General features: G+C 46.9%; 1 protein-coding gene across 2 annotated transcripts; it reads left to right on the forward strand.

The window, feature by feature from the left end:
* The first annotated feature begins 732 nt into the window (after positions 1-732).
* MARVELD3 (MARVEL domain containing 3) lies at positions 733-14,053 on the forward strand. Of its 2 annotated transcripts, none has more exons than XM_053666757.1 (3): positions 733-1,222; positions 2,865-2,998; positions 12,496-14,053. In XM_053666757.1, the coding sequence occupies exons 1-3, from the start codon at positions 831-833 to the stop codon at positions 13,122-13,124; spliced, it is 1,155 nt and encodes a 384-aa protein (XP_053522732.1). In that variant the 5' UTR covers positions 733-830; the 3' UTR covers positions 13,125-14,053. The 2 variants fall into 2 exon arrangements, with proteins under 2 accessions (XP_053522732.1, XP_037020137.2); XM_037164242.2 differs by lacking the exon at positions 12,496-14,053 and adding an exon at positions 7,865-9,359.
* The last annotated feature ends 1,992 nt before the right edge of the window (positions 14,054-16,045 follow it).

The following is a 16,045-nucleotide window of genomic DNA, read 5'->3' on the forward strand; positions in this document are numbered from 1 at the left end:
CTTACTTGGAACCCCCACTGGTATAACTCAGTGGATTGAACACCGGCCTCTGAAACAAAAGGTCCGCGGTTTGATTCCCAGTGGAGGCACACGCCTGGGTTGCGGGTCCCCCAGTGGAGGGCCCAAGAATGGCAACCACACATTGAAGTTGCTCTCCTATCTCTCTCCCTTCCCCTCTCTTTAAAAATAAAATAAAGCTTTTAAAAACTAATAAATATCCTTAGTTGGCAGAATAAAAGGCTGTCAATTCTGTTGTGGTTCGTCATTTTTAAAACATTTGTCAGGGACTGTTGTAATAGATGAATTAACTCACCTCCCACCCCCCACAGTTGTTCTAAGGACAGAGGGAGAGAGAGGGTCTGAGAGGTACAGTGATGGATGGTTGGCTGGTTGGGCGGCCTAGTGGGTGCTTGTGTGAGCGAGTGGACGGACACACTTTGGAAAAGTAAGCCCAAGCTGCTGAGACTATGCTCTCTTTCGTAGGCCGCTCACCTGGCGGGGTCACAGAGGGGATACTTCAGGGCACATGGGCGCGCTGGGTGGCGGGCGTCGGCTCCCCCGGGCGTCCGGCAGAGACGCCCTCAGGTTCCCCCCAGACACTCACTCACTTCCGCGGGCCCCGGGCGGGCACAGCTGCGCCTCCTGCCGGCGCGCGCGCGCCCAGGTGGACGCGCCCCGGGGCCGCAGCGCTGCCGCTGCGTGTGCGCGCAGGTGAGCGTCCGCCCCGCCCCGCCCCGCCGCACTCCGCCGCAGGCTTGGCCACCTGCCTGGGAAATTTGTGGTGACTGTTGCCCTCGGGTCGCTCCGGGGCGGGGACGCGGCAACGAGCCATGGGAGATACGTCGGGGACTCGTGAGCCCCGGACCCGGCCGAGAGAGCGCGACCCAGACCGGCAGTCCCGTCCGAACGGAGACCGCCACGCCGAGCGACAGCGGGACCGAGCCGGGGACCGGCGCAGGGAGAGAAGCGGGGGCGAGCGGAGGGACCGGGACCCGGACGGGGACAGGGGGAGGGACCGAGAGTCTCGCCAAGACAGACACGGGGTTCGGGCCCATCGTCCTGATGAACAAAGAGTTTGGGAAAAATCCCGCCAAAGCCGCGCGCGGGACGGACCCCGGGGCCCCACCTGGGACGCAGCCCCGCCCCCCTGGCCGGCGCCTTGGGAAACCCTGGAGTCGCCCCCTTACAGGAAGGAGGGCTCCAAGCTCCGCGGACTAGAAAGGTGAGGTGGGGCTGCGGGCGGCGAACTGGGCGCTGGGTCCCTGGCCAGCCTGCGCTGCTCTGGCGCCCTTGGGCCACTTACAGGAAGTTGGGTTAAAGGAAGACAGTGCCATTCCCTTGCCCTCTTTGAGATGACTTGAGAGGGAAGGAAAGCCCCACTTCTCGACCTGAACCCGAATAATAACGTAGAAACCATCCCTGTTAGCAGTGGCAGAGCCGGGGGATCATGTTAGGAGTTAGGGAGGACTTCAGGACAGGGAAGGGATGGGAAGGAGGTTACGTAGTTGGAGTTAACCCGAGGCCCCTCCCTTATCCCCCACCACGTGGTCACAGGACTGTTCGCAGGGGTGTCCAACCCTCAGCCTTTGGGCCGCATGCGGCCCAGGATGGCTATGAATGAGGCCCAACACAAAATCGTAAATTTTCTTAAAACACTGTGATTTTTTTGTGTGTGTGATTGCCTGTCACAATGTATTTAATGTGTGGCCCAAACATGCCAAAAGATTGGACACCCCTGGAGCCCTAGGGTTTCAGACCTTCTTCCTGTGTTCCAGAATTAGCCTTCCTCAAAGTCTTCATTTCTTGGAGTCCAGGTCCTAATGAAGTCAGCCCAGTATCAGGTTAATAGTTTCATGTGTAACCGCTTCTAGGGGTGTATGTATTTAAAAAACAAACAGGTGGGAGAAGCTACACTTTTAACCAAAGAACTAAATCCACCAAAAACTGCACGTTAAAGGTCTTTCTGGATAGCCTCCTTCAGATTTCAGAACCCAGCCACTCCCTTCCTTTCTGTCTGAGCGAATGTTGCCTTCTCTGCCTGGTGGAACACTGAGTTCCTATGAAGCCTATGAGTTGAAAGCACCGTGGTGTTCTGGGAGACACTGAGCTGGGAGAGGGTGGGGATGGAAAGCAGGAAGGCAGGTGGACCTAGACTCCAGCTCCCATCCAACTCCACAAATACTACAGAATTCCCACATTGTGTGCTGGTCTAACAAGGGGGCAGGACCTGGAGTGATGACTTCCTTCTGGTTTTTGACGCCTGCCCACATCTGTAAGAAGGAGTCAGGTTCCTCTCTGCTGTAGGACTTGAGGATTTAGGCCCAGTCTCTCTCCCTGTTGTGTCCACACAGCCGGAAAGTCACTATCCTGAGTTTATATTACATTATCTAAAACCAACTAGCCTATCTATGACAAAAGGTGTGCCCAGATAGAGTCACAGGAACTGGCTGTTTGCCTGATTAAAGCCACATTGCATTGCAACGTTGTGACCTGGGAAAATACAGAGATGCATTTTCACTTGCCTTACAAATCAGTGACCTGGTCCATGCTGAACTGAGAAGCTCACGATGGCAGGTCCTGGCTTCCTGGTCAGATGGCATCTCCAGACTGACGAACCAGCATTGAAGCCAGTGCTCAGAATTACAGGGATAAGTAATGGCAGTAGTTAGTTGAGTTGGGCCAAATGTTTGGATGCCCTGTGGGGTCACTAAACCAGAGAATTCCCGGGAGCGTGGAACACTACAGCAAATTTTGTTTCTGTTGTGTTCGTTGTTTGAGTTCTGGACCCAGCATGAGATGTCCAGGTTCTCACACCAAAGAAGCTATTGAGATTCAGGCCCCCTAATGGCCACGCATGTTTTTAGTTACAGTGAACCCACTGCAGGGAGATACCTACCCTCGAACCCCAGACCTGGACGAGAGGAAGTGGAATACTACCAGTCGGAGGCTGAAGGGCTCCTGGAATGCCACAAATGCAGATACTTGTGCACGGGGAGAGGTGAGCCATTTTGGGTGCAGTGTGGCCATTCGCTGTTGCTGGTGTTTCTGGAAGGGAGCTGAACTGCTGAAGCAAAAGTTCAAGCACACTTGGGTTCCCAGCATTTTTGTTTCCATGCCTGCATGCAGTTCTTGTTTTCTCAAAAAAAAAAAAAAGCGTTAAGGTAGAAATGTCTGAAAGGCACAGCTAGATGTCCTGTGCTTCTCCTCAAAGGTTCCCCAGGGTCTGATGAGGCAAGCAGCCATGCCTGAAGTTTTTAAGCTCTAGGTGAGTTTCAGGGGTCTACAGGTAGAGCTGGCTACAAGCTGCCTGCTGTCAGGAGCTGAATTAGAGAGGGAAGTCACCTGGAGGGAGCAGCTGGGTTGCAGTTCACAACAAGAGATCTAATGCTCGAATGTTCCATCATGGCTTTTAAACTTTGTTGCACCCACAGTAAGAAATGTATTTTACATTCACACCAAATACACACACACACACACTTCATAAAATAATACTTAGCCTATTACATACTAAGTACGTGGATAATTTCTACTATATTCTGCTTCATTAAAACCAAACAAAAGCCAGAACCACACTTATTAACACCCAGAGTATGAAAAACACTGAAATAACATCCTGTGCCAGCTTCAAATGTGGTTTCCCAGAGTTCCCCTGCTAGCACTAGTCTCAGCCTTGCCAGCTATGAGGAAAATCTGGTTTGTCCGGGTGATCTCTTCTGGCTCACGTGATTGGGTGAGAAGTTTCCCTAGGCTGCATATGAGTGAGAGGGATTAATTTCTCAGCCTAAGGGAGAGAAATCATGGAACTTATCCCCGAGAGTGTATTTTAGGACTGTCACAACGATATACATGATTAGAGGGTTATGTGGACGTTCCCCGAAGAGCTCTAGGCAATCCTGGAACAAGAATCCTCACTGCTTTACATGCTGTCACGGCCTCATTGCTTTTAACCATCTCAGCAGCTCCTGGGGCTCAGCGAGGTGCAGTGAGTTGCACACAGTCACACAGCATGAAGCGGAAGAGCTGGAATTGACATTTAGAGTCTGACTCTGAGGCCTGAAATGGTTTACTGTCTTTACTTTTTTTTTCTTTATTTTTATTCCTGACACTGTTACAGATGTCCTCATTTACCCCCCTCTGCCTGCCACCCAGCTCCTGTCCCCCCTTCCCTCTGGCCATGGCCACACTGCTGTGAGTTATGTATGTATGTTCTTTGGCTAATCCTTTCTTCTTTCCTTGGTGATATAAATAATAGGAATAAGCCAGGCTGGTTAATAGGTTTCTCTACACAGGTATGTTTTCTTCTATGGTTGACTTACCAGGAGAGGAGGGCAGAGTTGGAGGCTCCTGGCAAAAACACACCTTGATTTACCTTTGATTGCTGTCTGGCTTCGGGCCCAGAGGTCGGGTTTCTGAGTCAGGATAGTGACTGAATGTTGCAGCAGCCGGAGGCTGACCAGTGAGAGCTTGTAAAGATCTCTAGACACGCAGAGACCCACGCAAGTGCACCGTATGGTGTTGTAATGAGAGGAGCAGCCACTGAACACCAGGAACCATTCTCAAGCAGGAAGTGCCTGCCTGGGTAAAGGTAACACGTCTTAGCGTACACCTTTTATGATTTATTTTCCTTATCAGTGAAATCATGTCCTCCTCCAGCAAACTGGCAAAAGTGGGAGGCAGCTGTGGCTCTCTCCAGGTTCCAGGGGAGACCCTGAAGTTTGGGCTATGGGTTACCCTAATTTAGGACTGTCAGTGTATGTCAGATTACCAGGAATCCTGTCTCTGTGTGGGTTGGGCTCCTTCATTATTTGGAGAGACCAGTGAGGAGTTACGTGTCCCCTGGGAAAAAAGTACATTTCCTGTTCCCCTCTTGGCCCCCAAATTTGCATTTGGAGCAGCTTCTCCTTTCCCTTTTGTTCATTCCCTCTCTTCCCTTAGTGCTCAAAGCATTATGGAGAAGATCACTGGAGAGCTAGGCCAATGCAACAAACAAGGAAGCTGTAAAAAATAACAAACAAACAAACCATGATGATATATACATTCAGTTTATAGCCTTACTTGCAAAGCATTTTTAAAAGTTTAATTTCATCCCCTGACTGATGTGGTTCACTGGATTGAGTGCAAGCCTATGAACCAAGGGGTTGCCGGTTCAATTCCCAGTCAGGGCACAGGCCTGGTTTGTGGGCCTGATTCCCAGTTGGGGGCATGTGAGAGGCAACTGATCAATGTGTCTCTCACACATTAATGTTTCTGTCTTTCTCTCTCTCCCTTCCTCTTGTTCTAAAAATTAATAAAATCTTTTTTAAAGAAAATAATGAACCTTAAAAAAAAGTTTAATTTCATTTTCTACCAAGAAAATTGTAGTTCCTGGAGTCAATGGTGCTCGCCTCTCAGAGCCTGGAGACTTAGGTTTCGAGATGGTTTCCCACAGCCAACGGCATTGACTTGTGGTCACACCGGAAAGATTCAAGGGGAACAGTTGTGGGCTTTATTCCCCCAATTAACATTCTTGCTCCCACCTTTTAGGTACTTATTTAATACCCTAACCCATTACTTATCTGGACTGAGTTCACGCCAAGATTTCAAACCACATTTGACTGTAACAGTGTTAACTCATGAACAGATCTGAAAGATTCAGCCCAGGTCAGAGGAAGGAATGACCACAAATGAACTACTGCTTCTTGGGAGTTGCAGGGGGCTTATCAAAGAGCCAGACTCCTTCGGGGGCGAGGAAGTCCTAGAGAAGCTCTGAGCCTTTATTTTTAAAAACAGATACCCCCGGACATCCGTCCCAGCCCCGGCGATTCTCTTCTAGTTCTGTCTGTTAAGCCTGAAACAGGCGCAAGGGCTTGTGGGAGCTCTCCGCCTCCCCACACTCCGTTAGGAAATATGTGGTAGATAGTTGCCCCCATTAGTGAAACACTGGGAAAACCTAAATGTCCTTTACTGGGATTATTTAAAGCCATCGTGATATTCTTTACATCCCTCAACATTATTAGGTAGATTTATTTTTACCGAGATTGAAAAAATGTTCACACAATACTCTTGAGTGGAAATATAGGTTATATAAGTAGTAGATAGACTAGGACCCTGTTCTTACCTAAACAAGCAAGTTAACAATGGCAGAAATTATGCATTTTTGACAGAAAAGTCCAGGGAAAAACTATTGTGTTTAAAAATAAATATTAGTTGAAATTTAGGTAATTTTTTACATTACATATTTTATATTTTATCTACATTTTTGTAAGCATGAATTACTTTTATAATTAAAGAAAATAATACTGCTATTTGTATTTTAGAGGAACATTTTAGAGTGTGAGGATAATATTTGAGCCCTGGCTAGTGTGACTCAGAGCGCTGTCCTGTAAACCTAAAGGTCACTGGTTCAATTCCCAGTCAGGGCGTAAGCCTAGGCTGTGAGGTCAGTCCCCAGTCAGGGTATATATGAGAGGCAAGTTATCAGTGTCTCTCACATCAATGTTTCTCACATCGATGTTTCTCTCCCTCTCTCCCCCTCCTCCCTTCTCTCTAAAGACCAATAAATATGTTCTTGGGTAAGGATAAAAAATAATAAAAATGTCATAGTCGAGAGTTTATCATTTCAGTTAGAGTATGTGTAGATGTAACTCAGCCTCACTTGTAGACCCAATGGCCCCAGACACAAAACTGGTTCTTGGACAGCCGGGGAGATGCTGACAGCCGGGGACACACTGACAGCCGGGGACACGCTGACAGCCGGACCGCAGAGTCCGCAGACCCACTGGGACCCTTGTAGCATGCACGGCTCCCAGCTCAGAAGCACCCAACTTTGTATGATGCTGAGAAAAAAAAAGCCACACCCGCTGCAGAGTACAGAACTATATGATTCCACTTACCTGGAATTCTAGAAAAGGCAAACCTATTCCCAGTGGCAGAAAGCACATTGGTGGTTGCCTGAGGAGGAAGGAAGGTGAGGGACAGACCGCAAAGGTCCCTGTTCTAGAGGACATCTGGGCAGATGAAGTGGTGTGCACCTTGATGGTGATTACGTGGTTGATTACATGCCAAGACAAACTGTGTGTATTGTGGATCGTTTTGTTGAGTACGAGTTACAGCTCAGTAACGCTGATTTTAAGGAAAGCAACCAGCTTGGGTGGAAGGGCTGGAGCTCCCCACTTGTCCACAATAAGGACACCAGGGGTGCTGAAGGAATCCAGCTCCAGGAAAACATCGTGGCATTGACGTGCCCTTGAGGAAGGCAAGGCCACACTTTAAAACACAAAGTTAAAGTCGGAGAACAGTAAAATCGGTTATTTTCTTTAATTCTGTAAGTCTGTGGGTTTAATTAACTTAATTGCTCCTATTTCTAATACATGTGAACCATGGTTAACATTTTGATGTACATCTTCCGTACTTTCTTTAACTTCATTATATTTTTTATGTTCTGTATTATGATTTCCTTCCAACTTGGAGACACCTCTTTCAAACTGAAGATAGCCACAAAACAAACCTAAAGAGGAGAAAACTATTTTTCAGTCTTTCTCTCAGGGAAGGGCTGGGGCAGAGAAAGTTCTTGCCTTCCATGTAGGAGCCTTGCTTTCTACTCACTGGCCTGCTTTCTCCCACCATCATTCTGCACCCCACCTGGGGCAGGCCGCTTGGCTCTTTTTGAGAGTTACTCTTTTCAGTCCAAAGTCCCTCTGACCTCATCTCTGGACACCACAGTTGCCTGCTACCATCTAATGCAGCTTTGGCTGTTCGGGCCTCTCAGGGGCAGAGTGAAGAGCCAGCTGTGGTTTGAGCTGCCACAGGGAAGATAGCCTCCAGGTGGGCATCTCCGAGTGTGAGATCGCGTCTCTCCAAATGGTAATGCGTCCTTCTTTTGCAGCCTGCTGCCAAATGATGGAGGTTCTCCTGAACTTGCTGATCCTGGCCTGCAGCTCTGTATCTTACACTTCCACGGGGGGCTACACGGGCATCACCAGCCTGGGGGGCATTTACTATTATCAGTACGGAGGGGCTTACAGCGGTTTCAGTGGTGCTGATGGGGAGAAAGCGCAGCAGCTGGATGTCCAGTTTTACCAGCTAAAGCTGCCCACGGTCACGGTGGCCATGGCCTACAGTGGAGCCCTCATGGCCTTCTCCTGCCTCCTCATCGCCATGGGTGTCCTGCGGGTCCCGTGGCACTGCCCACTGTGGCTGCTGGTGGAAGCCTTGCTGGACACGCTCATCGCAGGGGCGTATGTGCCAGCGCTGTACTTTTACTTCCACTCGCTCTCCGCCGCCTACACCTCTCCAGTGTGTAAGGAGAGGGAGGCGCTGTACCAGAGCAAGGGCTACAGCGGCTTCAGCTGCACCTTCCATGGGGGAGATATAGGAGCCGGCATCTTTGCTGCCCTGGGTATTGGGGTCTTTGCCCTGGGAGCTGTGCTGGCCATCAGAGGTTACCAAAAGGTCAGGAAGCTCAAAGAGAAGCCTGCAGAAATATTGACGTTTTAGGCTTTTTAAAACCTTCTGCCAAATATAAGTGATGTAAGTTACTCCGAATCATGGTCTTTCTTGGGACAGGCTGTGGAACTGGCCAGGCTTGAAATGTAACGGGGCAGCTCTGATGTCTCGGGTGCAGCTCCAGGCTACAGGGACTGTTACTCTCTTCCGTAAGAAGCCTGGTTCTGGAGTCCTCTGTTGGGGAGGGACAAATCAAAATTATTTTTAAAACAAAAAATGGAACCCAAGACTCACAAGGTAAAGGCATATGCTGCAGTGAAGTGTATTTTTTTATTAAATAAAGGGAGACGACCAAGTGAATTTAAAGAACATTATCTTTGAAGTTCACAAAAAGCCACACAGACATGAGACATTTCAGCCTGAGCTTTTCTAAAATACCTGTCTTAAGCAGAATTTTTTCCACTGAACTCTGTGGCCCTTCACTTACTTCATCCTTTGGGCAGAGCGGGTGGGGATTCCAGAGAGAGTAGCCTGTAAAATTTAGGTTGGAGGTAGGCGTGGGCTGAGGAAACAGGAATCAGATTAATTCACTGGCTTGCAAAGAAGCTATTCTAACAAGCCCCTTCCCATGGCCTTGAAAGCTCAATAAGTGTTTTGTACCTCTTATAAATGTACCATTGTACAAAGAATAACACCCAACATCTGGAATTCAGGATCCATCCAGAATAAAAGAATATAAACTTTCTCAACAGAAGAATGCTACTTTGGCCAGACAACTTCATGGGTTCTTATTACATGCTAAATTATGACTTATACTGCATTACAGTATATTCTTAGTACAAGTATGTTCTTTGCTTTATGAGAATCTAATAAAAATCCAAAAAAAATTTTAATTTAGAGGTGATGGTTTTCTTTACATTTATAATATTCCTTAAATACAGGCAACATCACATTTAAAAATGAGTTCCATTTGGGTTTAAAAAAGGAAATAAGAGTGTGTATGTGTGTATATATATGTATATGTGTGTATATATATATATGATTAGAAAATTTCTTGAATACATAAGAAAACACTAACAATTTTTACTTCTGGCGAGAAGGAGATTTACATTTTTTCATTTAATGCATGGCTGCCCATGTATTAGTTTTATTTTAGATTAAAAAATAATAATTTGACCTGCTCTTCTGGGTTTTTTTCCACATTTGCAGTGCAAAGGCAGAAGTAATGTATAATTCAGCAGAATATTAAATGATCGGCCACAAAAGCGACATCGCTGAGAAAGACGCTATTTACAACAGAAATCTTGCGTCTCTTTCAGTCTCCACTTCCCTCTGCAGACCCCTCTGCTCTCTCTGCAGCACCTGGTTCCGTCTCACTGTGGAAAAAAACTGCTCGCTCCGGCCAGCCTCTTCCTTTCCTCCTTCTTTCCTCCGATGTCTGTGACTCCTGCACTAACAGCATGCTTGGGAAAACCTGGGCCAGACTGATACTGATGGCCGAGCCAGGGCAAGCCAGCTGGTACCGTGACGTTGTTCAGTGGCCATACTCCTTCCACAGGCCCAGTACCACTGGACCTGGCAACAGACCAGGTCTGTTCCTCTTGGTTTTCACAGTCAGAGGGTCGGTTGACAAGACCTAGATTTATTCCATTTCAGCCTAGCAGATACTTGCCGCATGGGTTACGAGTCCACCGTTTTAACAGAATCGGTCCCAGAAGGCAACGTTCAGGTTTCCACATCTTGTGCATGTGTTCCTGTTTCTCCACAGGGGTGGGGGGTGGGGGGTGAGAGACAGTAACGTGTGTGTAGAGGGCACACCAAGGCAGAGAGAGTTGTTGGGGAGGGGAGTTCACCGCCTGCTGCCTGAGAGTGAGAATGTCGTCTGGGTCATTCACTCACGAGCGGCCAGTAGCTTCAGTGCCTGCGCGGAGGGTGGGCGGCTCCCATCTGCTATTCTTTTCAGAGTTAAATAAGAGGAATGTAGCTTCTCCACTGTCACAGCCCCTGACTGCTGTGTCCCACGGCCCTCCTAGGAATTTGTGTGGGCCTCGCAGGAGATAGGATCTGCAAGCCCAGCAGCTGTTGCCTGAGTATGTTAGAGATACTGGTTTTTAGCCACCCGGTTCATAAACGTTGTGGTATACCTAGTATATTAGAGGGGTTTCCTCATTTCTGAGGAGTTGTGCTTTCTGTAAATTCGTCCAGTTCCTAAATGTCCCACTAAGACCCTTCTGTTTTACAAATGTTATTGTAGAGCATCACCACCCACTTGTATAATGTTTTGTGATTTTTCAAGTATTTTCATTTTGAGCCTTGCCATAGCCCTGTGGGATAAGACAGATGGGCATTTTCTTCATTTGACAGATGAAGTGTCTGAGGCGGTGGCTTGGGCCAAGGTCACAGGCAGTAAAAGCAGAGATGTGAACCTGGCATTTCCTCTCCAGGTTCATGTGCTTTTCTCTTAGTTCAGTCTCTGAACCCTGAGAGATGGTGGGAGACCTTCTCTCAGAAGTACACCTTGAAGACCCTGGGGCCTCTCTCAGTTACAAATGAGAGCTGACCTTGGACGAGAAGACATTCATCTTTCACCTGTTGGCTCCTGATGCCTCCTGACAGTTGTAGGTTCCTTAAACTTGTAAGAACCCCTGAGGAGACAGCCTCGGTGTCCAGAAGTAGGGTCCTGAATAGACTGGTACATCAACACAGTGGGGCTGGACAGAGGCCACACAGCAAACAATGTGGACACTGTGGGAGCTGATCTGGAAACCCCTCTGGGAAGAGTAAGTGGGAAAAAAAGCAATCTGCAAAATAATGTATGGGGTGTGCTTCCTTGTGAAAAAAGCCTGGAAAGGGGGAGTGCAAGGCAGGTTTGAGTGTGCTTCTACTCACATGAGGGAACGCTGTAAGTTTTATTAGAAAACTGTGAAAGTGGTCAGGGGTAGAGAACAGGGTGGACAAGGGCGTGAGTGGTTTTTTCTCAGTGCATACCTTTTTACATCATTAAAAAAAACTTTAAAGTGTGAAATACAGATTCATGTTGCAAAAAATTATAGAGATCCTGTGCACCCTAAGCTCAGTTCTCTCCATTGTGCCTAATGACAGTACAGTTTCACACCAGAAAACGGACAGTCTACAGAGCTCAGATGTCACCAGTTTCATGTGCACTCGCGTCTGCACGTGTAGTTCCGTGCAGTTTCATCACATGCAGAGTCGCGTGACCATCATAACCAAGTATAAAACTCTTCCACCATCCGGCACCGTTTGTGTCCCCTTTACAGTCACATGCACCTCCCCACCCCCCAGGAATCACGGTCTTTTGTTCTCCGTCTCTACGGTTTTGTCCTTTTGAGACAGGTATAGAAATGCAGTCACACAGTGTGTAACCTTTGAGATGGGCTTTCCCCTCACCCATCATAATTACCTTGAGACCTGTCCGAGTTGCCTGGATGAACGGTTTGTTTCTTTTTATTGTTGTCTTGAATATTCCTTGGTGTGGATGGACTGGATTGTCCACTGAGGGGCATTTCCATCGTTTCCAATATTTGGCTATTACAGCTACGGTGGACATTCATGCACATGTTTTTGTGTAGACCTAAGTTTCCATTTCCTTAGGGTAAGAGTTCAGGAGTACAGTTGTAGGGTCACATGGTAAGTGTATGCTTAGTTTAAAAAAACAACAGAAAAACCTGCCCAGAAGCCCGGGCCGGGCAGCTCAGTTGGTTGGAGCATCATCCTGATACGCCAGGGTTGTGGGGTGGTTCCCTGATCAGAGCACACACAGGAATCACCCAGTGAATGTGGAAGTGGAGCAACAAATCAATGCTTCTCTCTCTCCCCCTTTCCCTCTCTCTTTCTCTAAAATCAATAAATAAAAAATTTTAAAACTGCCAAAAATTTTTCAGAGTGACATTGATTTTTGAAATGTATGAATTTTAAAAAGCAGACCAAGGAGGTTGATGTTGAATCTGACCATGTCCTTAAAATGAGGCCAGCTGTGCTTCTCCAGCCTGACCTTCGAAGTTTTGCAGGGTGAGTGACACTGGTGCTAAACCCCAATCTCTCTCCTCCTAGGTGTGGTACAGATAGTGGAGGTGATATTGAATGGGATGGTTCTCATGTGTATCGTGGCGTCCTACTTTGTCCTTGCTGGATTCAGTGCCAGCTTTACCAGTGGTGGCGGCTTTGGGAACAACTATTACTCACCGTTTGAGGGCACCGAGCTGGAGCAGGTTCGGCAGCTGGACCAGCAGTACACAGTCCTCCGGGCACCCCTGATATATGGCGGCGTGGCTGTTTCTCTGGGGCTGGGTGTCCTCACCATGGGTGTTTTACTCCAAGGAGCCAAGAGTCCAACCAAACTGCCAAGGAAGTGGCTTCTCCTGGAGGCCACCTTCAGCCTCCTGGCAGCAGTGGGCTATTGCATAGGCATCGGCATTTACCTCCACACAGCCTTGCGAATCAATGCTACAAACACTTGCAAAATGAGAGAGAGGCTCTATGCTCGCAAAGGCCTCACCTGGATGAACTGCCAGCTGGCAGGCACTGATGGAGCAGCAGCCACCTTTGCTTGTCTTCTGGTGATCATGTATGGAGCCAGCGTGGTGCTGGCTCTGCGGAGCTACCGAGAACAGAAGCACTACGAAGACAGCCAAGAACAGCACAGGAATCACAGTGAGGCACCGGAGTTATCTGTGGTCTGAAACACTCTGAGATTTTCTGGAACCAAAGTGTCAACCCACCCTCTTTGTTTCTCAGAAAGATGGGCCCTTTAAATATTGCACATTTGACACCTGATGTTTCACATACTTGATTTTGTAAATGCTCTTTGGTACCAGTGCAAAACTAGATGGTAGTCTCATTTTTCTATCAATAAGCTTTAAGCTTTTTAAGCTCAGAGCTTGAAAAAAAAACTTCACCTTTGCCACAAAGAACAGAAGTTTGTGTACGCCATTATGGCATGGCTCCCACACCCAAGGTCAAGTAGTGGTGATGATAGCTAAGTAGCCAGAGACATTCTGAAAGTTGCAAACTACACACCAGGCCCAGCATCGAAACAGAAATGTCTCCCCTGTCTCAATTATTTAAAGTCACTAAAAGAAACATGCCATTTCCCCTCAGACCTGGTCCCAGGGGAATGACTTTTAAAGCAGTTGTGTGATTAAATTCTAAAGGAGTAATTATTTTCTGACCCTCTTGTAGAGGGAAAACTGTTCCGCCCGCAGGGGCACCGTGTTGCCTAGATCCCAGGGAGGCTGGATTTCTCATACGTGGAGAAATATTTTCAGCATGCATGTTCTTCAAGATTCCTGCACTAAAGCTGAGAGAAAATGTTTTCTTTTGCCAGCATGCCAAGTTAGTTTTTTTTTTTGTGCAAGTCAGTCAACTTTCCTGTGACATGTTTCTTAAACATAAGGCTCCCCAATAGTGTGATAAATAAAAGTCATAAACTTCTTCAGTGTGTGATTCAACTATTTCAAAGGTAAAGCAGTTGATTTTACTAGACTATAAAGGCTTATAGAAGGGTCCTTCATTGCTGCATTCCCCAGCCCTGCTCTAAAGCAGACCCTCCAAGGTAGATTGTACTATCTCATGACTCTGAACTGTTCTTACAATGTAACAGGTCATAAACACTGAATCTCAAAAATAAAGTTCTTCAATAATTTTAATCTAAAGTTTTATAGCTGTTCTTACACTTTGCAACCAGTCTCAGATTTTATTATATAAAAAATATATTCTTTATTTATTTTTAGAGAGAGGGGAGAGGAGGAGGAAAAGGGAGAAACATCAATGTGTGGTTGCCTCTCGCATGCGCCCCAAACTGGGGACCTGGCCTGCAACCCAGGCACGGGCCCTGACTGGGAGGTGAATTGGGATGCTTTGGTCCTTTCGCAGGCTGGCACTCAATCCACTAAGCCAGCCAGGGCTAGTCTCAAATTTTCAGTTCGTGTCAGATGCAACTACAAACACATTACGTAAAGAATAGGGTTTTTTTTGGTAATTTTCCTCTTGCTTTTCAATAGCATTCTTATATCATTTTGTTATTATAAACAAGATTAAACTATTAATAAATTCAAACCAAATTCTTAGAAATTACTAAGAACAGCAGTTTTGACACAAATCTCACATTCTCTAATCTACACAGTAAGAAATCAGCAAACACAATCCAGTTTCAACATTTGCCAAAATGCCTGTTAGGAAATGAAGTCGACATCATTTCCTCCAATGTGTTGGCCACTTTCACCGCTGCACGTTTGCCGACTCCACCCCCTCCCCCAGCCCAGGCCTCAACACCGCCCTGTGATCGTGCCTTCCGTGATCCCCTCGAATCCTTTCCACGGCTACATCTTAAGAACCTATTCAAGCGAAGGATCAAAACAGAACCTCATACAGGAATGGGACATTATCTAAATTATACTTTTACAAAAAGTAAAGCTTGGAGGACACTGAACTAGAAAGCTACATTGCTAGGTTAAAATACAAACGTTTGTGCCACAGAAAGTCACTTCCACTCTATCCCCCATAGCCCCCCAGTTTTCACTGAGTATACAAAACGTTTACCCACAGCAGAAACCAAACCCCCCATTCCCTACCACCACCACCCCGTGAAAAAACTAACCCCTCCCACACACTATCCTTACTTAGCACTTACTCCCTGAGGCCTGTCCCGTGTCTGGGTCGTGCTCGATGAAGCAGCGAGGACTTCGGCCTCCTGACACCAACGCTGTACCCGTCCCAGCTGTAACACTGCCGCCAAGACTGAGCTCCTCTCAAGCGATGGAGCCCATCCATCTCTGTAATCACAACACTTGACATCTACAGTTTCCACCTCTTATTTCCTACCACTTGTTGAGGAGGCAGGTCAAGATTTGTCATTCACATTTTACAAGAGACAAAAGGTCCAAGGTGAAGTGGTTTATGCAATAGCTGGCATTCTGTCAGCTGCTCCCTATATGCCAGATCCACTATTGAGCTAAGGAAGCATCTTGCATCATCTCATTTAAGCTCACAATTTAAGAGATACTATTATTTCTATTTAATCTTGAAGAGGTTAACTTACCTAAATGCAAACCTTCTACATGGCAGAAAACCTTGGGAACCAATGAGTCACACCTTGGAACATGCTGTGACTAATGTACTCTTGTGGCTTTGGTGTACCAGGGAACTGTATCACACAAAGCAGAGGACACACTCAGAGAATGTCACTTCTGCCACCCTGGAACTGGGAGGTGTGTCTTGTAGAGCTGAGGCATTCAGAGTAGATGATGGTGTTGGACCTTGTGCGCTGAGTGCTTAATGAAGACTGTGAACCAGCTTCTCAAAATGTTCCACTAATGAGGAAACCTGAAAAATGACTTCAACGTGGAATTTATTTTGAGTGACAAGCAGGAATCTTGCTTGAAGTCCAGAGATTTGGGAGACAATGGGGGGAGAAGAGAGGAATAATTTAGAGGCTTACCTAGATTATAAGTATTTTATGAGCCAAAACCCACCAGTATGTCTGAAACTGTAATACCAAAGTCACTATTACATTATATCAAACATGGGGGCCAGATTATCTACTTAAGGAGAGCTGTAGATTTTTTATAATTGAGTTTCCTCTAGACAACTAGAGGAAATCACC

Source organism: Artibeus jamaicensis, unplaced genomic scaffold, assembly GCF_021234435.1.
Source record: "Artibeus jamaicensis isolate MK-2021 breed Jamaican fruit bat unplaced genomic scaffold, CSHL_Jam_final contig_464, whole genome shotgun sequence".
In the NCBI taxonomy this organism is placed as follows: Eukaryota; Metazoa; Chordata; class Mammalia; order Chiroptera; family Phyllostomidae; genus Artibeus; species Artibeus jamaicensis.

What these genes read in the sequence shown, in the direction of transcription:
- MARVELD3 (XM_053666757.1), top strand. Translation starts at nt 831, where the DNA reads ATGGGAGATACGTCGGGGACTCGTGAGCCCCGGACCCGGCCGAGAGAG. An exon ending in AAGCTCCGCGGACTAGAAAG is followed by an intron (nt 1,223 to 2,864) that starts GTGAGGTGGGGC and finishes GCATGTTTTTAG; the next exon opens with TTACAGTGAACCCACTGCAG. An exon ending in ATACTTGTGCACGGGGAGAG is followed by an intron (nt 2,999 to 12,495) that starts GTGAGCCATTTT and finishes CTCTCCTCCTAG; the next exon opens with GTGTGGTACAGATAGTGGAG.